Raw genomic sequence first — 24,129 nt, forward strand, 5'->3', positions numbered from 1 at the left:
GCTGGTCTCGAACTCACAGAGATCCACCTGCCTCTGCCTCCCAAGTGCTGGGATTAAAGGCGTGCGCCACCACCGCCCGGCTGTTTTTCTTATTTTCTGCATATGGATCTTTTACCTGCACGTCTGTCTGCATACCTCATTTGTGTTTGATGCCTAAAACTAGAGATACTGTTGGATCTCCTGGGACAGAGTTGTAAATGTTTTGTTTCTTCGAGACAGGGTCTCACTATGTAGCTCTGGCTTCCCTGAAACTCACTATGTAGAACAGGATGACCTTTAACTCAGAGATTCCCCTGCCTGCCCTGAGTGCTGAATTAGAGGTGGGCATTACCACTCCTAGCTTTGTGGTTACTGATAGCTGTGAGCAGCCTTGTGCATGCTGAGAACCAAGCCTGGATCCTCTGGAGAGCAACTAGTGATCTTAAGTGCTGAGCCATCGCTCAAGCCACAACCTCTTTTTAAAGTCTATTTTTCATCATGTCTGTGATTTGTGCCTTGGGGGAGGGTGCACATGCATGCAGGTGCCTATGGAGTCTAGCGGTGTCTAATCCCCTAAGACTGGATTACAGATGGTTGTGAGCCTCCATGTGGGTGCTGGTGACCAAGCTTGGGGCCTCTGTGAAAGCAGCTGGTGCTCTAACCATGGAGCTCTTGCTCCAGCCAGAGATGGGACATTTCTGTGTGAGTGCAAGGGATGGACTCAGGTCCTTGGGCTTACACAGTAGGTGTTGTCGCTGCTGAACTGCCACCCCTGTTCTTTACATACTGTTTGTGTGTGTTGGCGTACTTCTCTTGGCCACAGTGAGCTGCACTGCCTCCCTCACAGTTCCTACCGAGGATCTACCTCTCCACTACCATGTGTGAGTGTGTGTGTGTGTGTGTGTGTGTGTGTGTGGTTCTCCTTTTGGGTTTTTTTTTTTTTTTTTTTTTTTTGGATTTTTTTCGAGACAGGGTTTCTCTGTGGCTTTAGAGCCTATCCTGGAACTAGCTCTGTAGACCATGCTGGTCTCGAACTCACAGAGATCCACCTGCCTCTGCCTCCCGAGTGCTGGGATTAAAGGTGTGCGCCACCATCGCCCGGCTTGATTCTCCTTTTAATACAGAACTTGTGTCTATCCAACCTCATCAGAAACTGTCCTCGTCAAGCCCCTGGAACCCACCGTTACACACACACACACACACACACCACACACCACACACACACACTTCTCTCTCTGGTTCTGATAACTGAAGGGATAAGAAGCTCCTAGGAGTGAGACCGGCAATACTGCAATAAGTGTGTCTCTGTATGTGGCTCGCATCACCATCCCAGAATTCAGGAGCACCAAGGCACATAGGAGGGTCCCATCTGGAACCAGGACTGTCCAGCTGCTGACCCAGCCTGGCCCTGCCTTCCAGATGTCAGTCTCTAAACGAGCTCGGAAAGCCTCCAGTGACCTGGATCAGGCCAGTGTGTCCCCATCGGAAGAGGATTCTGAGAGCCCATCTGAGTCAGAGAAGACCAGCGACCAGGTGAGTGGACAATAGCCCCTAGGACAGCCTGGCATGCCAACCAGTACCCCTGACGTTTCTGTCTCTTTACCCAGGACTTTACCCCAGAGAAGAAGACAGTGGCCCGGGCACCACGGCGGGGTCCTCCAGGAGGACGCAAGAAGAAGGTAAGGGTGCTGTGCCTAGGTCCTGAGAAGTCACTAGCAGCCTGAGGGGCCATCTATGGCAGTGGCACCTGGGACCCAGGTATGCAGTGATACCCCTGGGGCTTGCAGGTCATTGCTGCCCCTCTCAGGGGATCCTACTACCAGGATTGAAAAATCAGGTCCTGTATGCCAGAATGTTGTGGCATCAAAGTTCACGTGTGCTACGTGCATGTGGGGGTGTGAGGACTTGGGCTCACAAGGTTGCTCGTGCATGTACAGGTGTGTTCATGTGTCTGTGGCCATGTGTGTGATGTGGACGTTGCATGTTGTACTGTGGCATGCATGCTGTGGAAGGACAGCTGGGCAGTAGGAGGCAGGGCTGGCCTATGCAGGTTTTCAGTGCACACCTGCAGTTGAAAGCCCCTGGGCTTGGCCCTGATCCTGTTCCCAGGAGCTATCCAGGGTGTCCAGGACCCATGTTCCTTCTGTGGGTGAGGCACAGAAACTGTGTCCCTTGAGGACTGGAGCTGCCTCTGCCCCCTTACTCTCACCCTATGCGATTCCCCTCTGGCTCTGCCTGTCCCCAGAAGGTGCCTTCAGCCTCGGATTCAGACTCCAAAGCCGACTCAGATGGGACCAAGGAGGAGCCTGTGGCTGCAGCACGGCCATCCCCATCCTCCTCCTCGTCCTCTTCATCTTCCTCCTCCGACTCAGATGTATCTGTCAAAAAACCCTCTCGAAGCAGAAAGCCAGGTAAGGCCTGAGCCAGCCTCGATGCAGCCCTGTGAGGCCATGGAGAGAAGGTCACCCCTCATTTTTCACAGCCGAGAAGCCACCCCCCAAGCCTCGAGGGCGGAGACCAAAGCCAGAACGGCCGCCTTCCACGTCCAGCAGTGACAGGTGGGTATCTGCTGGTGATGTGGGGGCTACAGGGTATGCTGGGGTCCCTGCTGATGGACTTTCCATCCTAGTGACAGTGATAGTGGTGAGGTGGACCGCATCAGCGAGTGGAAGCGGCGAGATGAGGAACGGAGGCGTGAGCTGGAGGCGAGGAGGCGACGGGAGCAGGAGGAGGAACTCCGGCGACTTCGCGAACAGGAAAGGGAGGAAAAGGAGCGTCGCAAGGAGCGGGCAGAGCGTGGGGGCAGCAGTGGGGAAGAGCTGGAGGATGAGGAGCCTATGAAGAAACGCAGCCGCAAGGCCCGGGGTCGGGCCACACCATCCTCCTCTGACTCAGAACCCGAGGGGGAGATGGGGAAAGAGGTATGTGGTGCCCCCTATTGACGTGAGGCCCCAGGCACTGGCCCTGAACTCCACTCCTTTATTGAGCACCTATTGTGTATTGGGGCTCATCCTGGGTCTTGGAGATATGTCAGTAACACAGAGCCCAGGGCCCTAGCCATGGAAGATAGAGATAGCCATTCGATTATAAGGCTTGCCTGTCAAATGGAACATTGGATTCCATACATCTATATAAGACCCGGGAAGCCATAGCCCACATGTGCTGGGTGGGAGTGGGACAGGCTGCTTTTGAAGCAGCAACCCTGTCCTCTGGCTGCTGTAGGGGAAGAAGTTGGCCAAGAAGTCCCAACTGCCAAGCTCAGAATCTGCAAGGAAGTCTGGGCAGAAGGAGAAGAGAGGGCGGCCAGATGAGAAGCCACGAGCCAGGTTAGCACCTGTCCTGAGCCCTGGACTTAGTCCCTTTCCCCTCAGCCTGGCTGTTGAGTTCAACCTTGAAGCCGCGTTCATCCGAGGGTCCCAGCTCTTGGGTACACGTCTCCCCTGGGGCCATGTGTGACTGTCTGACAAGGACCTATAAAGGGTAGAGGCCAGCAGCACTGCCCAGCACCCTGCAGGGCCCAGGACCTAAAGAGCCATCCAACCAGTGTCCACAGCACCCAGGGGACACCATGCCCAGCACAGTGGCTTTAACTCTGAGAGGTGCAGCTCCTCTGTGCTTTCTAAGTATCCCAACTATTGCTGATCAGAGCTGCCCATGGGGATCAGCAGTGCGGCTTGGTGGCCACACAGCACAAGATGTGATATGCTCACTGGGCTTCTCATGGTTAGCCTGGTTCACAGAAGCAGAGAAGGGTCCCAGGCCCCTGGCCTCGCTGTCTGTCTTTACCTTGGGCCTCCTGAGGTGACCTATCTGATGGGAGCCTCTCCATAGGCCTGTGAAGGTGGAGCGGACGCGGAAGCGGTCAGAGGGCCTCTCACTGGACAGGAAGGGGGAGAAGAAGAAAGGTGAGCACTAGTGTGGTACAGGATTCCATGGCTGTAGTGTGGGCCTGTGGTGGTGGGAGGTTCTGGGCCACCTTGTAGCCAGGGCCAGAGCACCCTGTGCAAGCCAGCATCTCTCCTGCCCAGAACCTTCCGTAGAGGAGAGACTGCAGAAGCTTCACAGCGAGATCAAATTTGCACTGAAGGTCGACAACCCAGTAAGATGCCTGCTGCGCAGCCACAGAGTCACAACCCCACGCTGTCCTGAGATGGGTGCTTTCCTTAGCCACCTCCTTTCAGGCTTCTTGAAAGTCTTGGGAAACTGAGGCAGGGTCCCCCAGATGGGGGAGTGGTTCATAGTGGCCCAGGAGACCCCACCCCCACTCCCATACCCTGCAATCTCCTCTGGGGACAGCAGGCAGCACCCTAGGAGACAGCCAGAGATGCCTCCCCAATCTTCCTGCCCTGCAGGATGTGAGGAGGTGTCTGAGTGCACTGGAAGAGCTGGGGACCCTGCAGGTGACCTCTCAGATCCTTCAGAAGAACACAGATGTGGTAGCCACACTGAAGAAGGTATGGCATGGGGCACCAGGACAGAGTACCTGGAAGGTGATATTGGTGTCCAGTGGGAGGACTTAGGGGCACAGCCAGCAGCCCAGCTAAGATTGACCTCCTGGTGGCCAGATTCGCCGGTACAAAGCCAACAAGGATGTGATGGCGAAGGCAGCAGAGGTCTACACCCGGCTCAAGTCTCGGGTCCTGGGGCCAAAGGTTGAGGCTCTCCAGAAGGTGAACAAGGCTGGAGCCGAGAAGGAACGGGCTGACGGCGAGAAGGTGGAGGAGCAGCCTGGGGAGCAGGCTCCCAGAGAGCTGGTGGAGGATGAGCCCAATGCCGGTGAGGGCTGCCTGCACCCGGCCAGAGGGATAGGCAGGAACTGCCCCAGTAAGCTTACTAGACCCAACCATATTCTGAGATAGTTGGCATAAGGTTTGCCAGCTCCACTGGGTGCCAGCAGTTGGATGTTGGCAGTGCTCTTTAGGCCACACACCTACATGTACCTGCCCTGCTTGTCAGCCTGACTACAACTGGGCAAGGAGGGTCCTGGTGAGAGCAAGCAGTGTGCTCATGACAACCCTGTTACCCTAGATCTCTCAGCGCCTGTGAACGGGGAGGCCGCATCCCAGAAAGGGGAAAGCACAGAAGACAGAGCACAGGAAGACGGGCAGGACTCAGAGGATGGCCCTCGGGGCGGCTCCTCAGAAGAGCTGCATGAGTGAGTGTCCCTGGGGCATCAGGCACACTCCCTCTCCCCGCCCCTGCCATGTGCTAGGCTAGCCAGCACACTGATTGTGGCCCACACCACGCCACCCAGGCTTCCAGCTACTTTTGCTGTGGGAAGGGCTTCCTGATGACTGTCCAGGGGTGGCGCAGGTAGCCACCATGAGCACCAGCCACTGGACTGAGCTACAGTTGACCACACCAGGCACTTGTGCCAACAGCAAGGGCATTACCCTTCTTTGGCTGCCCACTTATCCAATGGCTCTGTGGTAACACCAGGTAACTGCATCCTGATCAACCTTTACTGTGCCCCCAGCAGCCCACGGGAGAGCTCTGACCCCGTCAGGCCTGGGACTGAGCATCAGGAGCATGAGAGGGTGCAGCTGGCCTCCGAGTCTGCCGATGATGATGATGACAGCTGAGCTCCAGCTGCTGTGGCCATGGTGTCATGTCCGTCCCCAGCCTCCCAGGGAAGTGCTGCGCTGTTTGTATTTGTCGCCTGGGCCTTTCTGCCTAGTTCTGTGATTTCGATTGACATGAAATGGTTATAAAGGGTTTTGTAATGAAAAAGAAACAGTTTTTATTGGCTTGGTGTCCTGATATGAAATGTAGCTGGGCTAAGGCCAGAGCACTGTGCCTGACACAGGGCTGAGGCACCAGCCACTGTGAGCAGCATGGAGAGCCAGGCCTGGTACAGGGCAGGGTTAACACTTACAGGGCAGCAGAGCTCTTCTTACATTGAGTAGCCTGTTCCACCATCATGAGAGTAACAGACATTAAGGACGGGCCAACAGGAGACTCAACCACCATTCCATTCCCCAGCTATGCAGGGACCCCAGCATAATGCCTCTGGGGCAGCTCAGCATTTGGGCTGGAGTGTTGGAGTCCACACCATCCCAGCCTGCTCTCGCTATGTGGTTTTTCTGCTCTGCTTGTGTTCTGTGGACTCAGGTAGGGTACATGCCTTTCGGTGTATTCCACCTGCCTCCATGGCCACCATGGAGCATGATGTAGTGAGGCTCATCTAGAGGCATAGCTGCAGGCCCTGGGCCCAGTCTAGTGTTGTATCCTGATGCTGAGAGAGAAAGGGAAAGGCTCAAGAAGGCTCCTGTCCTCTCTGTCATGGCCTCTCCGCCATGTCCTCTCCTAGGCCACAGCTAGCCCAACCTTAGAACTCAAGGACATTGTTACTTTCTAAGAGTGCACAAAAAAAGGAACTGGAAGATTGGGAGTTGCTAGCACTGCTGGGGTTCAGGTAGAGCTGGACTGTGGCCTTGGATGGCCAGTCCATAGGGGATTGCCTTGTACCCCATCATCTTCTGTGCTTTTGTCTTGGATGCATAGGACGAGGGAGAAGGGCCATCACCTGCCCGTGTCTCTAGTCAGTACTTCAACCCTAGGCAGGCATATCCTCATGCAGACCACAGTTTCAGCAGTGACGGCCCTGTCAAGTGGTCCCTGTCTCTGTGCAGTGATACATGTGTGACCCTCCTTTCCCAATAGAGCTGGTCAGACTCAGGCCCACAGCATGCTGGGATATAAGTGTGGTTTTGAGTGGCTTTATACCCCACTATGTATCAGAAGGGGCTGTGGGAGCTTGCCTTAGGGTGGCTGTGCATTCTAGTACATTCTAGTGCTGGGGAACAAGTTGCCTAATACGTTAGCTAAGACCTCTGGATACACTGCTCAAGGTGGGGTTGAGTGACACCACCCATAGAAGAGAGCTGTGGGCCCCTGAAGGTAGGGTCAGAGCCCAGAGGCTGGAAGGCTTGTCAGTGAGGATAGCTGGAGGACCTCCTAGATTTGACTCTGCTTCCGCTTTGCTCTGTCATCGGGACCAGTGTGCTGCTCTCTGAACAGACTTGGTGGCTAGTTTGGAAGAGGGGCTATCAGTTACTGGAAATAGCAAGAGCCATGACTGGTTTCAAATTGACTTTCCGAGGACCCTCTGCTCTCCCTTAGTCCAGAACTTTGGGGTTGTGAAGCCCTCAGGTATCTATAGCTGGTCACCAGGCATCAAAGCAAATGGTCCTACCAGCCAGCTGAGTGGGGGGCTCTGCTGCAGCCTGTCCAGCAGCACCTCCAGACCCTGCCATGCCTGTACCACACCAGCACTGCTCTGGGCCAGGTGCTCTGCCTGCAGCTCGCCGCTTCTCTCAGAGGACACAAGACCATACAGTTTGCAGAGGCTGTGCCGTGCCAGCCCTGCCTGCTGCTGCACCTCTGGCAGGCCCTGCAAACTGGCTGCCAGGCCGCTGTAAGCTGCATGGAGCTGGCAGGCTAGCGTACACAGCCTGTCCTGAGCCCTGGAAGCACACACCTGCAGAGGAAGAACAAGGTAAGTACCTTGGGATGGGACATGTGCTAGGTGCTGGGGAGGGGCCCATGCCACACACACCTCATGGGTACCAGCAGCCTCCGCCGTGGAGCCCAAGCTCTGGTTCCTGCACAGCTGCCCACCTGAAGCCTCCATGGTCATGTCTGTCTGGAAAGAGAGCCACAGGAGAGGTGGTGGCTCTAGTGGAGGTAGGAACACTCAGTGCTGTCCCTAGATCTTGAGTCTAAACCTCTTCATACATGGTGCAGCCAAAACACAAATTCCACCTGAGGGCATCTGGAAGGCCAGATGCTAGTTCCTCTGTGTCCACTCATCTCCTACCCCACTGTTCCCCTTTGCACGTCCACACAGGTTCCCTTCTGTCCCCCGGGATCTACCTCCCGTGTATACCTCACCACGCCTGATCTGTCCCTCCCATGTTTCTAGTGTTCACTTAGGAGAGGGGCTTCATGATCAGGGAGGGGTGGGCAGATGACAGGAATACCACCCAGCCCCCAGAATACCAGGCCTGGGTGTCCATAATGCCCAGCCTGGAGACAGGACTAGGGGTGAAGAACCCTTGCTAGGGCCCTGTCACCCTCACTACCCTCTCTCTGTCTTGGGTTCACAGCCACACACCCAGCTCACTAGATAAGGCTAGTACATGCCGCAGCTCCCTCTGTATGCAGGTGGCTTGACCCGTGAACAGTTGGAGGTACACAGGGTGGGAACTGGAGATGCTCTTACCACCTGGAAGACCTCCTGGAGTTGGGCCAGTGTAGCTCTGGCTTGGAACTGCTTGTGCTGTATATGGCTCAGGGCATGTTCAAAAGCCCGCTGGCGGAAGCTGGGGGCCAGGTCACCTAGGCGGACAAAGTAGCTTCCCTGGTCAGCAGAGAACACCCGAGGCCCTGACTCTGAGGCCGCCAGCTGGGCTGGAAGGAAGGCAGTGAGACTTAGTCTGAGAGGTCTAAGAGCTGGGGCTGGGGACCTGCGATGGTGACAGACAGGCACTCACCTTGTTCCTCAGCTGTCATGGGCTGGAAGATGTCCCCGAGCCCTTCCAACTCATCATGAAGTGCAGCAAAGCTTGTCGCAGCCAGCTGACCATACTCCTCCTCAGTCTTGTTAGCTGCATGGACAGATGAAGCCACACTAGACACAAGGCCTTTGGTGGCAGCTATGGGTTCTGTGACAAGCCCCAAGCCACAGGTGTCTGCAAGGTTGCTGATCTCAGAGCACAAGGATTCTGCAGAAGTCAGGGTAACATGTTCCACCCCATGGGTGGTGGCGTGAGAGCCAGAGAGTGAACGTAGGATTGTGTTGACACCTGTGTGGGTGGCGTTAATAGCCACATTATCTGCCTGAGACCGCACGGCAGACCATGTGTCCTTGGGAGTGTGCAGGCCCTTCTGAAAGACACCTTTGGCCATGTTCATGGCCCCAGTGATCCCAGCACAGACAGTATCCTTCGTACCTGTGAGCATGCTCTTGCTCGTGTCCAGGCCTGTCTTCATTGTCTCAGTGGCCATATTCATGGTGCCTGAGAGGCCAGCCAACATTGTAGTCTTGGTATCTGTAAGGACTGCTTTAGAAGTATCTAGGCCCCCCTGGGCAGCCCCTTTGGCCACATTAATGGCACCTGTGACCCCAGCACAAACGGTGTCCTTTGTGCCCGTCAGCACACTCTTGCTGGAGTCCAGCCCTGTCTGTACTGTCCCTTTGGCCACGTTCATAGCCCCAGTGAGTCCTGTGGTCACCGTGTCCTTGGTGCCCATGACCACAGACTTGGTGGTGTCCAGGCCTCCCTGGGCAGCCACTTTGGCTACATTCACGGCCCCTGTGAGTCCTGTGGTCACCGTGTCCTTGGTGCCCATGACCACGGATTTGGTGGTGTCCAGACCAGTCTGCACTGTCCCTTTGGCCACATTCACGGCCCCTGTGAGTCCTGTGGTCACCGTGTCCTTGGTGCCCATGACCATGGACTTGGCTGTGTCCAGACCTCCCTGGGCAGCCCCTTTGGCAACATTAATGGCACCTGTGAGCCCTGTGGTCACCGTGTCCTTGGTGCCTGTCAGCACTTTCTTGCTGGTGTCCAGACCCGTCTGTACTGTCCCTTTTGCCACGTTCACGGCCCCGGTGAGTCCTGTGGTCACCGTGTCCTTGGTGCCCATGACCACAGACTTGGTGGTGTCCAGGCCTCCCTGGGCAGCCACTTTGGCCACGTTCACGGCCCCGGTGAGTCCTGTGGTCACCGTGTCCTTGGTGCCCATGGCCACGGATTTGGTGGTGTCCAGACCAGTCTGCACTGTCCCTTTGGCCATGTTCACGGCCCCTGTGAGTCCTGTGGTAACCGTGTCCTTGGTGCCCATGACCACGGATTTGGTGGTATCCAGACCAGTCTGCACTGTCCCTTTGGCCACGTTCATGGCCCCTGTGAGTCCTGTGGCCACCGTGTCCTTGGTGCCCATGACCACAGATTTGGCTGTGTCCAGGCCTCCCTGGGCAGCCCCTTTGGCAACATTAATGGCACCTGTGAGCCCTGTGGTCACCGTGTCCTTGGTGCCTGTCAGCACTTTCTTGCTGGTGTCCAGACCCGTCTGTACTGTCCCTTTTGCCACGTTCACGGCCCCGGTGAGTCCTGTGGTCACCGTGTCCTTGGTGCCCATGACCACAGACTTGGTGGTGTCCAGGCCTCCCTGGGCAGCCACTTTGGCCACGTTCACGGCCCCGGTGAGTCCTGTGGTCACCGTGTCCTTGGTGCCCATGGCCACGGATTTGGTGGTGTCCAGACCAGTCTGCACTGTCCCTTTGGCCATGTTCACGGCCCCTGTGAGTCCTGTGGTAACCGTGTCCTTGGTGCCCATGACCACGGATTTGGTGGTATCCAGACCAGTCTGCACTGTCCCTTTGGCCACGTTCATGGCCCCTGTGAGTCCTGTGGCCACCGTGTCCTTGGTGCCCATGACCACAGATTTGGCTGTGTCCAGGCCTCCCTGGGCAGCCCCTTTGGCAACATTAATGGCACCTGTGAGCCCTGTGGTCACCGTGTCCTTGGTGCCTGTCAGCACTTTCTTGCTGGTGTCCAGACCCGTCTGTACTGTCCCTTTTGCCACGTTCACGGCCCCGGTGAGTCCTGTGGTCACCGTGTCCTTGGTGCCCATGACCACAGACTTGGTGGTGTCCAGGCCTCCCTGGGCAGCCACTTTGGCCACGTTCACGGCCCCGGTGAGTCCTGTGGTCACCGTGTCCTTGGTGCCCATGGCCACGGATTTGGTGGTGTCCAGACCAGTCTGCACTGTCCCTTTGGCCATGTTCACGGCCCCTGTGAGTCCTGTGGTAACCGTGTCCTTGGTGCCCATGACCACGGATTTGGTGGTATCCAGACCAGTCTGCACTGTCCCTTTGGCCACGTTCATGGCCCCTGTGAGTCCTGTGGCCACCGTGTCCTTGGTGCCCATGACCACAGATTTGGCTGTGTCCAGGCCTCCCTGGGCAGCCCCTTTGGCAACATTAATGGCACCTGTGAGCCCTGTGGTCACCGTGTCCTTGGTGCCTGTCAGCACTTTCTTGCTGGTGTCCAGACCCGTCTGTACTGTCCCTTTTGCCACGTTCACGGCCCCGGTGAGTCCTGTGGTCACCGTGTCCTTGGTGCCCATGACCACAGACTTGGTGGTGTCCAGGCCTCCCTGGGCAGCCACTTTGGCCACGTTCACGGCCCCGGTGAGTCCTGTGGTCACCGTGTCCTTGGTGCCCATGACCACGGATTTGGTGGTATCCAGACCAGTCTGCACTGTCCCTTTGGCCACATTCACGGCCCCTGTGAGTCCTGTGGCCACCGTGTCCTTGGTGCCCATGACCACAGATTTGGCTGTGTCCAGGCCTCCCTGGGCAGCCCCTTTGGCAACATTAATGGCACCTGTGAGCCCTGTGGTCACCGTGTCCTTGGTGCCTGTCAGCACTTTCTTGCTGGTATCCAGACCCGTCTGTACTGTCCCTTTTGCCACGTTCACGGCCCCGGTGAGTCCTGTGGTCACCGTGTCCTTGGTGCCCATGACCACGGATTTGGTGGTGTCCAGACCAGACTGCACTGTCCCTTTGGCCATGTTCACGGCCCCTGTGAGTCCTGTGGTAACCGTGTCCTTGGTGCCCATGACCACGGATTTGGTGGTATCCAGACCAGTCTGCACTGTCCCTTTGGCCACGTTCATGGCCCCTGTGAGTCCTGTGGCCACCGTGTCCTTGGTGCCCATGACCACAGATTTGGCTGTGTCCAGGCCTCCCTGGGCAGCCCCTTTGGCAACATTAATGGCACCTGTGAGCCCTGTGGTCACCGTGTCCTTGGTGCCTGTCAGCACTTTCTTGCTGGTGTCCAGACCCGTCTGTACTGTCCCTTTTGCCACGTTCACGGCCCCGGTGAGTCCTGTGGTCACCGTGTCCTTGGTGCCCATGGCCACGGATTTGGTGGTGTCCAGACCAGACTGCACTGTCCCTTTGGCTATGTTCACGGCCCCTGTGAGTCCTGTGGTAACCGTGTCCTTGGTGCCCATGACCACGGATTTGGTGGTATCCAGACCAGTCTGCACTGTCCCTTTGGCCACGTTCATGGCCCCTGTGAGTCCTGTGGCCACCGTGTCCTTGGTGCCCATGACCACAGATTTGGCTGTGTCCAGGCCTCCCTGGGCAGCCCCTTTGGCAACATTAATGGCACCTGTGAGCCCTGTGGTCACCGTGTCCTTGGTGCCTGTCAGCACTTTCTTGCTGGTGTCCAGACCCGTCTGTACTGTCCCTTTTGCCACGTTCACGGCCCCGGTGAGTCCTGTGGTCACCGTGTCCTTGGTGCCCATGACCACAGACTTGGTGGTGTCCAGGCCTCCCTGGGCAGCCACTTTTGCCACGTTCACGGCCCCGGTGAGTCCTGTGGTCACCGTGTCCTTGGTGCCCATGACCACGGATTTGGTGGTGTCCAGACCAGACTGCACTGTCCCTTTGGCCATGTTCACGGCCCCTGTGAGTCCTGTGGTAACCGTGTCTTTGGTGCCCATGACCACGGATTTGGTGGTATCCAGACCAGTCTGCACTGTCCCTTTGGCCACGTTCACGGCCCCTGTGAGTCCTGTGGTCACCGTGTCCTTGGTGCCCATGACCACAGATTTGGCTGTGTCCAGGCCTCCCTGGGCAGCCCCTTTGGCAACATTAATGGCACCTGTGAGCCCTGTGGTCACCGTGTCCTTGGTGCCCATGACCACGGATTTGGTGGTGTCCAGACCCGTCTGTACTGTCCCTTTTGCCATGTTCATGGCCCCTGTGAGTCCTGTGGTCACCGTGTCCTTGGTGCCCATGACCACAGACTTAGTAGTGTCCAGGCCTCCCTGGGCAGCCACTTTGGCCACATTCACGGCCCCGGTGAGTCCTGTGGTCACCATGTCCTTGGTGCCCATGACCACGGACTTGGTGGTGTCCAGACCAGTCTGCACTGTCCCTTTGGCCACGTTCACCGCCCCTGTGAGTCCTGTGGTCACCGTGTCTCTGGTGGTGCTAAGGACAGTCTTTGAGGTGTCCAGGCCTCCGTGGACAAGACCTTTGGCCATTCCTACTGCTTCTGTCGCACCTCCAGACACTGCCTCCTTGGTGCCCACAAGGGCTGACTGGGTGGCACCCAGGCCACCCTGGATCATTCCTTTGGCCATGTCTATGAAGCCGGCACCCCCAGAGGAGAAGGCGTCTTTCCCAGCAGTCACCCTGGAGCTTCCCACATCCTTGTTCCCAGCCGTGGTCTAATGAAAAAGGACACAGGTCAACACTTCACAAAAGACCCTTTAGGGTGACTGCTGTCCACACTCTGTGCAGGTTCCAGGGACTTCCCACCTCCCTTAGCCAAACATCCCACTGTCATCCAGCTGCAAAGTAATGTCTGGGGACTAGCTATAAAGATACTTTTCAAGTTGGGCAGGTGATCCTGCCACGAAAGAAGCTGAGGCCAGAGGACTCAAGTCAAGGGCTGCCTGGCTATACTATGAGACCTTGTCTCAACTAAAATGCAAGTTGGCAGAGACCCTATCAGTATCCAGTGTCCTCTGGGCACCATCTCCATGGGCCCGCGGCTGTTGTCACTTTGCTGCTGTTTTTTTGTTTTGTTTTGTTTTGGTTTGGTTTGGTTTTGGTTTTTCGAGACAGGGTTTCTCTGTAGCTTTGGTGCCTGTCCTGGAACTAGCTCTTGTAGACCAGGCTGGTCTCGAACTCACAGAGATTCACCTGCCTCTGCCTCCCAAGTGCTGGGATTAAAGGCGTGCCCACCCCCGCCCGGCTCACTTTGCTGCTGTTTGATACCAGTCTCATATAAACCCAAAATTAGCTATGTAGGAGGACTTGCTGGTATGTCAGCAACACGCTGCCTGAGCAGCCTAGGGGCCTCTGAGCACACCTGGAGACACTGTAGCTGTGCCAACAGGAGAGGGTAGAGGCCCAGCCCTGCATGCAACCCACAGTATAGCCCAGTTAGCTCAGTGCTCACCTAGCATTCTGTAGTGGCTTGAGTCCCCAGCGCTTCCTGCGCTTGTGTGATGGAAGACACCAATGGTGTCTTACCTCCCCACTAGCCTGCTGCCCCCTAGAAAATACACTGCTGCCTGCTGGGGCTGACGCTGCAGCTCATGGTGGAGGACACAGCCTTCAATCCAACCTTTGGAAGGCTGAGGGAGGGAGGTCGGGTGCTCAAGGGCAGCCTCAGCTGTAGAATGAGGTACCAGCTAGCCTGGGCTACACGAGACCCTGTTTCAGATACAAAAGTCCACCTCCTTCAAGGTCAGGCTAGTGGATGAAAGATTCAGAGGGACTGGCAGGAGGCCTTGGCTACCAGGAATGTATTTTGATTGAATCTACAAGGTTCAGTCCCACCATTTCTGGCCCAGGTGGTGCTTTAAGGCAGTCACGGGAGTAGGGGTGGGGTTTCTCAGTACCTGCCTTGTGGTTTTGTGGGGTACAGCCCTGTCTCCTTGAGGGGGAAGGGGAAGGCTAACATCTAAGTGCTAAGCATCAAGCCGCAGGACTGTTGAGATCTTGTGCTCATTTTCCAGATGTAGAAACTGAGGCCCAGGGTAGAGACTGTGCTAAGGGCACCACCTTCTCTTTGTCCTTTGAATCCCCATTTCACGGAAGGAGCTAGAGCCCTCTAGACCTTCCTGTCCAAGGCCTACCAATCCTGCTCACCTGTAGAGACTGGAGCAGCCCCGCCGCACCACTTGCCATCTGCTGCAGGTCGGTGGCCACTGCAGAAATAGAAGCAGTTCGGGAGTGAGGGGCGGGTCTCCAGCTGGAGCTTGCTGCTGTTGTGCAATTCCAGGCATGGCCCCAAAGGACAGGAATGTCCCAGCCTCAGGCCGGGGACTGCAGAAGATGGCATCCACAGGCAGGAGCCAGGCCTGGCCTCCTTCCCCCTCCCTGCCAAAGATGGCTCTGGCCGCTGTGACACAGGGCTGTGGGAGGACTTTCTGTGCTGGACATCCACCCTGCAGCCTTGGGGCCCATGGAGCCTGCAGTTGGTGAGTGGTGCCTTCCTGTCTGCACCATAGCCCCCAGCAGCCTGACACAGCTGTGTGGTCTTCAAGGCAGACAGTGGCCTGCTGCAAGCACCCCAGCTGAGTCCTAGGATGCTGTGTGACCCCAGGGCAGCTGCTGACTCTCTCTTGAGACTTTATCGTTGACACTCAGACAAGCACAACACTCAGCCAGGTATCCGGTGCAAAGAGCAGAGGGGCTGAGGCGTATGCTGCCCGGTATCTGTGCCTCGGTCTCCTCATCAAATGAGATAATGCAGACACAAGGTCAGCAGGATTGCCGCAGGTCCCTCCTGGGCAGTCTGCATGGCTGCTCCGTTCCCACCACCTCCCTTGTGCCCCTCACCTGGCGACGGGGGGGCAGGAGTCCCTGCAGGGTCTGGGACTGGTCCCATATCCTTTGTGGGGCTGTGACTGTGGGACACCAGGTTCCGGGCAGAGCTGAAGCCAGGCAGAGACCCGAAGAAACTGCTCAAGGTCTGTACGGGGTGGGTGGAGGCAGCGTGAGTGGACACTGGGGTCACCTTCCCTGGGTCCCTGGTGGGGCCCCCTCTCTGTTCTCTTACCTTGCCTTTGGATTTGGGGGGACCCCTGGTTCCATCTCCTGAAGCTGACATGATGGTAACCTTTGGGGGTAGAAGTGGGCAGACAGTGTTACATGGTGGGGATCCCTCCTGAACTGTTCCCACTCTGGGCCCCATAAGCACCCCCCTTCACCCACCTGGAGGCAGCAGTCGCTGAGTGACACAGCTGGACTCACCTGGATCGTGCAAGGTCCCTCAGAGCAGGGCCGCTGCTGGCAGTGCCTCAGCTCCTGGTTCCCAGGCCTTATAGGGTCTGGGAGGGTGCAGGCTTGGCCGGCCCAGGCAGTCAGCCAGAGAACTGGGCGGGGGGGGGGGGGGCAGTCACATGCCTGCTCTCCTGGGCCAATATGGACCCGGCCCAGCACCTTTTCCCTGCTCTCCACCTCGGCCCAAGTCACCTCTGCCCACGGTGCCCGCCTGTAGGCCCAGTGACTAACAGCCCAGCTGGGCTCCCTGAGGGACCACATGCACTCTGCCTCTACTTTTCTGAGATGGAACGCCTGATCAGGCACCACCTTTGGGGCTGAGTTCCTCCTTCCAGAGTCATCAGTGGACTTCCTTGCCTCTGTCCTCACACTGTGCTCTTGGATCCGCCTTTAACACAGGAGGACCCTTTCTTGTCCCAGGGCCTTTGCACAGGCCATGCCCCTGCCTGCTACACCTCTCTCTAGGTTCCCACACAGCCTAACCTGCCATCCTGTTTATCTCCTGCACCCAGGATAGTGCCCGGCACACATCAGACACTTAAGAAACATTTGTCCATAAATGGGGACTGTTAAAGGTCCGAACACGTTTAAAATGAGGTTATACATGATTATTAGTCAACAAACACTACCTTACATTACCAGGCAGAAACAGGGTCTCCAAGGGAAGAGTGTCCTAAGGAGGGCAGTGACATGTCCCCCTACTGAAGGGACATGGCTGAAATGTAGAGCAGGAGGCACCCTGGGGGTGAGAACCCAACCGTGGTGGGCCCAGCCTAACCAGCGTGTGCCCTATGGGCAGGACTCAGATCCTGAACTTCGTGTCTGCCAAGTGGGCAGAGTGACCACCCCCCCCCCTGGGCCCTGTCCCAGACTTTTACCCTAGGAACAAGGATCCCGACCTCAGCAACTCTGGCACTGAGTGAGGGAAGGGTTCCAGGCAGGGTGGGATGAGGGGCTGGCACCCCTGGGTCATTTCCTTGGAGCCTTGGTTGTGTTGAGCTACAGTTCTGGAGTAGAAGTTGGTCTCCCCAGCTATTGCTCCTGAGGGCATGGGTGGGGGCGTTGCAGCCAGCTCCCTCTTGGGTCTCCAGCTAGCGCCTGCTCCTCCCCCAGTCCACAAGGCTCCCTGGAGAAGGCGGCCTTGGGCACAGGGGAGGGTGTTCCTTTTGGACAAGATGGGCACTGGCAGGTAGGCAGGAAGGCAGGTAGAGAGCACTAGGGAGCTCTGGGGTTTCTGCAAGTAAAGTCCAGAAATACAGCCCAGACTGGGTTTCAGGGAGGTCGGGGGGCTGCCCTGACCCGGGAGCCAGAGGTTCAGGCAAGAATGCAGTGAGAAGCCAGGAGGGCCCTGTGGGACCATCTCGGCCTCTGCCCTGCTTCTGTTTCCCGCAATCCTACGCCAGTGTAGCCTGCCAGGTCCAGGGCGGAGGGGGAAGAGAGGACATCTCTTGGCAACCCTCCCCCACCCCGGTCACGCACATGCTTCCTCTCCTGCTGCCAAGAGGGTCCAAAAACTGATTTATACTACAGTATGAGTGGCTTCCACGTAGGTGTACTGAGGGGCAACAGTTAACCTAAGCTCCTCCATGCGGCTCCCTAAGAAATGCGTTGACCCTGAACACTAGCTGGAAATTTCATCCTCACACCCCAAAAAGTCATACCTGAGTATAAACCCCAGCACCTGAGTTACAAGACCCACCTCAGACCACACCAAACATGTTTATTCTGGACCATGAACAGCAAAGCAAGTGGGTCTCTGGCCCAGGAGGCCTGGATGGACATCTTGACACATTCCTACCCCTCCCCCAACACACACACACAATGATGTCCCAGGACACCACGTGTTCCTCAGAGGCCAGGGCTGCATTTTTCTAACAGTCTTGCTAAGGCGACAGCTCAAGCTTGCCTCAAATCTCAATCCTTTTGTCTCAGCTTCTCGAATGCTGGCGTGATAGCTGTGTGCCAACTTTGAAGGCGGGGGACAGGGTCACAAGAGAGGGAGAGTGGCCTCCGCGTCGAGTCCACGGCCCGTCAGGGTAAATGCGGTCACGTAACCACCAGGGGGCAGCAGGGGCCTCGTTGGTCAGAAGTCCAGCTCCGGCATCAGTCTGTGCCTGGGCGGGCCACTCGGGGGTTCGGCCTGTTCCCGCGAGTCTGCGTGCTCGGCCTCCCAGGCCCTCTGCTGGGCCGGCCAGTCCATGTGCGCCCAGCGCGGGTCGGGGCCGCCCACCACCTCGTCCACGCAGGCGGCCAGGTCGGCCAGGGGCTCGGGCCGCTCCACCAGGACCGGTGCAAAGGGTCCCACAAGCCAGGGCAGGGGCACGGCTCGCAGGACCAAGTCCAGCAGCTCGTCCACGCAGGCGTGCGCCCGTGCCACGCGGCCCCGACCCTCGGCTAGAGCGGCGGGCGCCACGTCCCGCAAGCAGCGCGCATCGGCAAAGGCGGCCTGCAGGGCATCCACGCTTCGCTGCACCTCGGCCACCTTGGCCCGGGCACCGGGTGGCAGGCCCCGCACGCAGCCCGCCAGCGCGTCCACTGCGCTCTGAAGCTCCAGGGTCAGGCTGCGCGACAGGGCCAGCGTCTCCAGCTCCACCTGCAAGGGCCCCGCCTAAGTTTTCGCATGCATCTAATGCGGGGTTCTCAACCTGTAGGTCGCAATCCCATGGCTGTTGAAGGACCCTTTCACAGGGGTCCCGTATCAGATATTTACATTGCGATTATTAACAGTAGCAAAATTACAGCTATGAAGTAGCAGTGAAATAATTTTACGGTGGGGGTCACCACAACATGTATCAAACAGTCGCTGCATTAGGAAGGCTGAGAACTAGACTTAGTGGAAGCTTTGACCTGCTTCAGCTTCCCCATGAGATCTAATGTGAGGGCCTTGCTTGCCTCAGTTTCCCCTATGAACAACAATGGAGGCTGCAGCTCTACCGTACTTTACCTCATTGGATACAAGAGTATGTGCTTTACCTCAGTTTCCCTCATGGACACCCAACCTGAGAGCACTTGAGTCGGGGTCTCTGTCTGGTACCTAAAGTAGGCCCCACCTTCCCGTGGCCCCTCACCTGGCTGTGTCTGCGCCCATTCTCCGGCCATGGAGTCCAGTCCTCCGACAGCTCCCGCACCTTTGGGGGATGGCGAGTGGGGATGGGGCTCACCCCACTCTGCATATGGTGGATCTGCGGGACGGACACCGGGAGTCAGAGTCAGGCTGGAGGTCTGGGGCGAGTGGGCCCACCCTAGCCTGCAGCAGCCCTTAGTGAGCACTGTCTGAACACAGCCAGCCGTTCATTCTATTGGCCAGCAGGTCCCTCCCCCCTGCTCCTCTTGTCTGCCCAGTGTCACAGCCCAGTCCACAGCGGTCCCTGCTTTGCCGAGCATAGTCTCCCTCCCTCGCCTGCCAAAGGTGAATGGCCACGCGGTGTGGGATATCAGTATTCAGTATGCAGCCAGGAAGAGGGGAGCTGATGACTGCTCCCCTGTGGGTGGTCCTTGAGATGGGGCTCAGTGCGGACAAGGCGGGGCACACAGCACAGATCCCACACCCACAGAGACAGGAAGTAGGAGGGCGGGAAGGGGTGATGGGTGGACATGGAGTCAATATTGACAGGGCCAGAGCTTCACTGCGGCAACAGCTGCAGGACTGCCTGAGTGCTGGGGCGACGAGGCCTGAGCCCCCACACCCCGGTGATGCCATACAGCGGGGGCTTGAAAGCGGGGTGATAATGCAAGATCCCGTGGCCCCACTCGGCTGGTGAAACACGCAACTGTGGCCAGGTACACAGTGAGCTTTCTCAATAAGCATTTAGTAACCCGATGATGTCCAAACCGCCCACCCGCCCCTGTGGGCATGGCTCACTGCTGAGCACCTCCTGCCCAGCGTGTGTGAAGTACCCATCCCATCCCAGCACTGGCAATGGGGAGAATCTGGAGCACAGGAAGTAAGGACCACACGGGCACAAGGCGCGATATATATAGTATAGGACCCACTGCAAAGGCAGGGCAATCTAAGTGGGTACAAATACAGGATATGTGTTTTGTGGAATACTATTCAGGCAGGAAGAGGAGGGAGACTAACACCTGCTCCCACACTGATGCAAAAGCACAAACTTTGGGGTCAAGGGCCCTGGGGCAGGGTAGGGCCTACTGTGAAGCTGTAGGAGGCAGGGGGGAGGGGGTGGCAGGAACAGGAGGACAAAGACTGCTCACAGGTGCCCTCTGGTGCGTCCTCTATGAGAAGCACACGTGTGTGTGTGCGTGCGTGCGTGCGTGCGTGTGTGTGTGTGTGTGTGTAAAGAAGCGGGTGAGTGAACTGGGCAAGAGTTTTGGCGGCAGAGGCCCTATTAGCCTCGAGGAATGCAGGAGGGGGTTGGGGCAGAAAATGCAGAGGGAGACAGTTTGGGGTGAAGGCTGAGGTGAGATTTGGGACCTGGGGTTATGTGTCAGGATGGGGTCTCCTCCTGAGCCTAGTAGACTCAGATCCCTGGGAGCCTCCGCACCCACCACCGGCCCCCTGCACCCACCCCGCCAGCAGGAACCCCGCCCCACCCCAGCGGGAACTCCCATGCCTCCGACTACCATCCCTGCCTGCTCACCAATTCCAGGGTCTCCTGCAGCTGGGCCAGCGTGTCCTGCGTGCGGTGTTTGCTCTGCCTCAGTTTCCCCAGAGAGTGTTCATAGGCCAGATGGCGTAGGCGTGCTGACAGGGATCCCAGTCGCACAAAGTAGCCCTGTTGTCGCCTCTGCTCCTCCAAAGAGACCACTTCTGGGCCCTCGGCCTCGGCTGCCAGGGCCGCTGGGGATGGGGACACCGGGGACTCTGCTCACCCACCGTCCAGAGCACCCAGGTCCCCAGCTGTACAGCATCCCCGTGTCACCATTACCCCTCTAACTGCCCAAACCCTACAGAGTGAACATGTAGTCCAGGCTAGCTTCCAACTCACTATGTAGCCGAGGCTGACCTTGAGAGCTGGGGTGACAGGTGAGTGCTGCCACGGCGGTTCATGGGGTGCTGGGGATGGGAGCCGAGCTGGGCTTTGTGTCCCAGCCCTGGCACCTGCGCTGTACATTCGAGGAAACTGAGGTAGGTCAGTGGGGTGGCTCAGTGATGGTAGAAGGACTCCTGGAGGTATCCTCCAACCTCCTGTGCCTGCCGTGGCACACTTGCTTGCACACGTGCACACACACTGTTGTGTGTGTGTGTGTGTTTGTGGTTTTGGTTTATCAAGACAGGGTTTCTCTGTTTTACTTTAGAGCCTGTCCTGGAACTCGCTCTGTAGTCCAGGCTGTCCTCGAACTCACAGAGATCTGCCTGTCTCTGCCTCCTGAGTGCTGGGATTAAACGTGTGCACCACCACCGCCCAGAGCACATACACTTTTAGGCTGAAGTATTTTAGCAGTCCTGAGGCAGACCCAAGACTTGAACCCAGGTTTTCTACCAAACAGCCAGGTCCAGTGGTGCACGCCTGTCATTCCAGCACTTGGAATGCAGAGGCAGGGTGGCCATGAGTTCAGGGCCAGCCTCGGCTACAGAGTGGAACCCTGTCTCAAAACAACAGCAACAGACGACATGAAATGAATCCACACATCCGCAAGCCAGATAAAGCCGTTTTCAGGGCCACTACATGCAAAAGCCCTGTGTGTCCTTGGGGTGTCCAGGTGTCTGATTTTCTGGGTGCAGAGTGGAGGGAGCGATCCGACCTGGGCTCGAGTTCCAGGTTTCCCTGTGCGGAGTGTTGCAACCTCGGGCAAGCCCCAGCCCTCTCCGGTCAGTACCTAGCTCGTCCTCAGTCATGGGCAGGAAGTGGTCCACCAGTTCCTCCGACTTGCCCAGCACCATGTCCATGGCCTGGCTCATGGAACGCCTCAGCTCCCCGCTCCAGCGCCGGCCTCGCTGGGCCAGGCCCACCACACCTGTGACGCCGTGGGCCACTGCGTCCTTGGCTGAGCTCACCACCTGTGGGGAAGGTGTCACTCTGGGCACCGTGGGCTTGCAGCTCCATTTACTCCCTGGGAACGGAGATCTTCCTAGTTCTGTACCTCAGTTAGGTGGCCCTGAAGTGGGGTGTACCTCCTACACATCTGTTTCCCCAAGGTCTCTCTCTCCCCCTTCTTGACCCTCAGGGTCCCCTAGGCCTGGTCATTTCTAGTACCGTGTCCGACGGTTGCTGCAGGAACGGTAGCTTCTCTTCCAGTTTGTCCAGTCCCCTGCAGGCAAGATTGTTCACAGTGGCCACTGAAGAGAGAGGGGAGCCATGGAGAACTGAAGGGCTGTGGCAGAAGTGCCTGCCCCCCACCCCATAGGTACAAGAGAGGCCACAGAGGGGCCCTGGCTAGGGGGACATGGCAGACGCAGGGAAGAGGACCTAAGGCATTCAAGCCATTGACCCCTGTCTCCTAGTCCCCTGCTGGGTATCTCAGCGAGCTGGGCTCAGAGTCTTGGGAACAACAGAGGAGTTGGGGACCCTCTTCAGTCACACAGTCGGCCAAGGGGCTCTTGTCCCCCTGGTCAGGTGGGTGCCCTGAGCTGGCGACCCAGCCTTTGGAGACAAGGAAGGTGTAGGAAGGTGGGAACGAACAGAGGGGACAGAGTTAGGGACCAAGAGGGGACCCAAGAGGGAGTCTAGACTGACTACATGTGGATTTGATCCCAGCCCTTGCAAAATCTGGGAGTGCTGGCGCATGCCTATCATCCCATCACTCAGGAGACTGAGGCAGGAGGATTGCTGTGCATTCTAGACCAACCTGGTGGGCCACAGAGCAAAACTCTGAGTCAGAAAAATGAAAAAAAAAAAAAAAAACAAGGGGGGGAGGAGGTGGCGTACACGGAGGGACACCTGGTTCTGGGGTGGTAAAGACTCCTCAGACTCACACTGAGGCTGCAGGTGCTCCAGCAGCGGCTGTGCGTGGTCCAGGGCGCAGGTGGTCACACTGCACACGCAGTGCTCAGCAAGGCGGCATGCTGATCCCAGCAGCGGGTGCTTGTCCTTGGCCGCATTGTAAGCATCAGACACGGCCGTGCACGTGGCCCTCACGAGGGGTAAGGCCACCACACGCCTCACCACGTTCTGCAGGCACCAGTGACATCAGGGCTCGGTCCCACCAGGGGGCACCTCCCGGTGCTCCTGGGATCAGCTGGGTGATGACCTCCAGGACAGAAACCTGACCACCGAGGCCTCAGTTTCCCCATAGGTTGTAATGTGGGTGGTGTGTACCCTGAGTTTGGCGACACCAGCTACGAGAAGAGAGCTGGACCTGGTGTCTCATTGCTAGTGCCTCCCACAAGGGATGTGAGGGAACCCAGCCCTGAATCCCCCCTCAAAGGCACTCCCCCTCTCCCAGCCCCTCACCTGATGGTCCGTCTCCTCGTGAACTGTCTCATCGGACATCCTGGGAAGACAGGACACACAAAGAGAGGACCCCTGAGAGTTAGCCCTGTGGAATGTCCTGAGGTGCATAAGTAAGGCATGCATAGGGCATGCACAGTATATAATGAAGCTCTATGGTTTTGTGGGGGACAGGGCGTGGGCCCGGACGAGACGTGGATGAGTTCAGATTCCATCATTACCTGCGGTGTGGCGTTGGACTGGAGCCTTCATCTCTCTGGTCCATTTCCAGACCTACACACCAACTCCACTTGCTGAGTGGAGGCAGCGGCCGCAGAATCAGGTGCCTTTGACAGGCAGGTAAATTGAGGCACAAGCTGCACGTGGAGCTCCGAGGTCACCCTCAGCTGTCCAGGGTGACAGGGACGCTGACATTAGGGCTTGCATGCGCCCTGCGCCTCCCCATCATGGCCGTCCCACTGTCCTCTGCGCCTGGGCCCCGCCCAACTGGGTCCTGGGCCCGGGGCCCACTGGGCCAAGGGTCCCGCCACCTGCCACGCCTGTGGCTCTGGGCATGCGCGCCCCGCCCCCTCTGGCTCCGCCGGCAAGGTCCGGGTGTTCGGGGTCAGTGCCTAGTGCGCCCTCACCTGGGTACAGAGCAGACCCCGCTGGTGTCCCCGAAGCCCCCACCCGAGTCAGTCCGTCGCGCCCTTATAGCAGCTCTGGGCGGGGCCTCCGGGAGCAGGCCAATGAGGCGCCGGGGTGTGTCTCGTCCCCGTCCCCACCCCCACCACCCCACCCCCGTGGCCATAGCGACCAGGAACGCTGGTGTCCCTGTCCGGTCACCATATCTGACCTCCGACTAGGACCGAGGTCTTTCTTACTCTTGACTTTCGTATGTACGCTTGTTTTTCTGAGTCAGAGTCTCACTCTGTAGCCCAGGATAGCCTGGGCTCCCTGAGGCTCCCCAGACCTGCTTCATTATTATTATTATTATTA

The 24,129-nt window shown here is 57.7% G+C and overlaps 3 protein-coding genes across 11 annotated transcripts in view; 1 reads left to right on the forward strand and 2 right to left on the reverse strand.

The window, feature by feature from the left end:
• Hdgfl2 (HDGF like 2) overlaps nucleotides 1-5,706 on the forward strand; it is an 18,356-nt gene extending 12,650 nt beyond the window's left edge. The window contains exons 5-16 of one of the 4 annotated variants that reach the window (XM_057771374.1): nucleotides 1,399-1,512; nucleotides 1,587-1,657; nucleotides 2,197-2,390; nucleotides 2,462-2,537; nucleotides 2,609-2,900; nucleotides 3,202-3,305; nucleotides 3,811-3,884; nucleotides 4,008-4,078; nucleotides 4,332-4,433; nucleotides 4,545-4,755; nucleotides 5,008-5,134; nucleotides 5,459-5,706. In XM_057771374.1, the coding sequence (XP_057627357.1) occupies nucleotides 1,399-1,512; nucleotides 1,587-1,657; nucleotides 2,197-2,390; nucleotides 2,462-2,537; nucleotides 2,609-2,900; nucleotides 3,202-3,305; nucleotides 3,811-3,884; nucleotides 4,008-4,078; nucleotides 4,332-4,433; nucleotides 4,545-4,755; nucleotides 5,008-5,134; nucleotides 5,459-5,561 (1,539 nt within the window). In that variant the 3' untranslated portion in view covers nucleotides 5,562-5,706. Of the gene's footprint in view, nucleotides 1-1,398; nucleotides 1,513-1,586; nucleotides 1,659-2,196; nucleotides 2,391-2,461; nucleotides 2,538-2,608; nucleotides 2,901-3,201; nucleotides 3,306-3,810; nucleotides 3,885-4,007; nucleotides 4,079-4,331; nucleotides 4,434-4,544; nucleotides 4,756-5,007; nucleotides 5,135-5,455 lie in introns of all 4 variants that reach the window. The other 3 variants (XM_057771373.1, XM_057771371.1, XM_057771370.1) reach the window with 3 other exon arrangements.
• On the reverse strand, nucleotides 5,562-15,828 carry Plin4 (perilipin 4). 5 transcript variants are annotated; one of them, XM_057771369.1, is made up of 9 exons: nucleotides 15,773-15,823; nucleotides 15,579-15,638; nucleotides 15,359-15,491; nucleotides 14,666-14,724; nucleotides 8,934-13,233; nucleotides 8,475-8,588; nucleotides 8,204-8,391; nucleotides 7,538-7,624; nucleotides 5,562-7,459 (listed from the first exon to the last, which is right to left on the reverse strand). In XM_057771369.1, exons 2-9 carry the CDS (start codon nucleotides 15,627-15,629, stop codon nucleotides 7,136-7,138), a joined length of 5,256 nt encoding a protein of 1,751 aa, XP_057627352.1. In that variant the 5' UTR covers nucleotides 15,630-15,638; nucleotides 15,773-15,823; the 3' UTR covers nucleotides 5,562-7,135. The 5 variants fall into 5 exon arrangements, with proteins under 5 accessions (XP_057627352.1, XP_057627350.1, XP_057627349.1 ...); XM_057771367.1 differs by having other exon boundaries at nucleotides 8,475-13,233; XM_057771366.1 differs by having other exon boundaries at nucleotides 5,562-7,624; nucleotides 8,475-13,233; nucleotides 15,734-15,828.
• A 1,704-nt stretch (nucleotides 15,829-17,532) lies between these two features.
• Plin5 (perilipin 5) lies at nucleotides 17,533-23,840 on the reverse strand. 2 transcript variants are annotated; one of them, XM_057772440.1, is made up of 9 exons: nucleotides 23,778-23,840; nucleotides 23,373-23,537; nucleotides 23,155-23,194; nucleotides 22,677-22,872; nucleotides 21,958-22,040; nucleotides 21,581-21,761; nucleotides 20,401-20,600; nucleotides 18,871-18,984; nucleotides 17,533-18,395 (listed from the first exon to the last, which is right to left on the reverse strand). In XM_057772440.1, the coding sequence occupies exons 2-9, from the start codon at nucleotides 23,414-23,416 to the stop codon at nucleotides 17,886-17,888; spliced, it is 1,368 nt and encodes a 455-aa protein (XP_057628423.1). In that variant the 5' UTR covers nucleotides 23,417-23,537; nucleotides 23,778-23,840; the 3' UTR covers nucleotides 17,533-17,885. The 2 variants fall into 2 exon arrangements, with proteins under 2 accessions (XP_057628423.1, XP_057628422.1); XM_057772439.1 differs by lacking the exon at nucleotides 23,778-23,840 and having other exon boundaries at nucleotides 23,373-23,592.
• Between the last annotated feature and the right edge of the window lie 289 nt (nucleotides 23,841-24,129).

Source organism: Chionomys nivalis, chromosome 6 (genome assembly GCF_950005125.1).
Source record: "Chionomys nivalis chromosome 6, mChiNiv1.1, whole genome shotgun sequence".
Classification (NCBI taxonomy): Eukaryota; Metazoa; Chordata; class Mammalia; order Rodentia; family Cricetidae; genus Chionomys; species Chionomys nivalis.

Coding starts and splice junctions, on each gene's coding strand:
- Plin4 (XM_057771366.1), bottom strand. CDS start 15,629: ATGTCAGCTTCAGGAGATGGAACCAGGGGTCCCCCCAAATCCAAAGGC. Junction 15,492..15,578: donor CCCCCAAATCCAAAGGCAAG/GTAAGAGAACAG, acceptor CACCCCGTACAG/ACCTTGAGCAGTTTCTTCGG. Junction 7,625..8,203: donor TCCAGGAGGTCTTCCAGGTG/GTAAGAGCATCT, acceptor CTCTCTTTCCAG/ACAGACATGACCATGGAGGC.
- Plin5 (XM_057772440.1), bottom strand. CDS start 23,416: ATGGACCAGAGAGATGAAGGCTCCAGTCCAACGCCACACCGCAG. Junction 23,195..23,372: donor AGTCCAACGCCACACCGCAG/GTAATGATGGAA, acceptor CTGTCTTCCCAG/GATGTCCGATGAGACAGTTC. Junction 18,396..18,870: donor ATGGGCGCAGACACAGCCAG/GTGAGGGGCCAC, acceptor GGGCCCTTGCAG/GTGGAGCTGGAGACGCTGGC.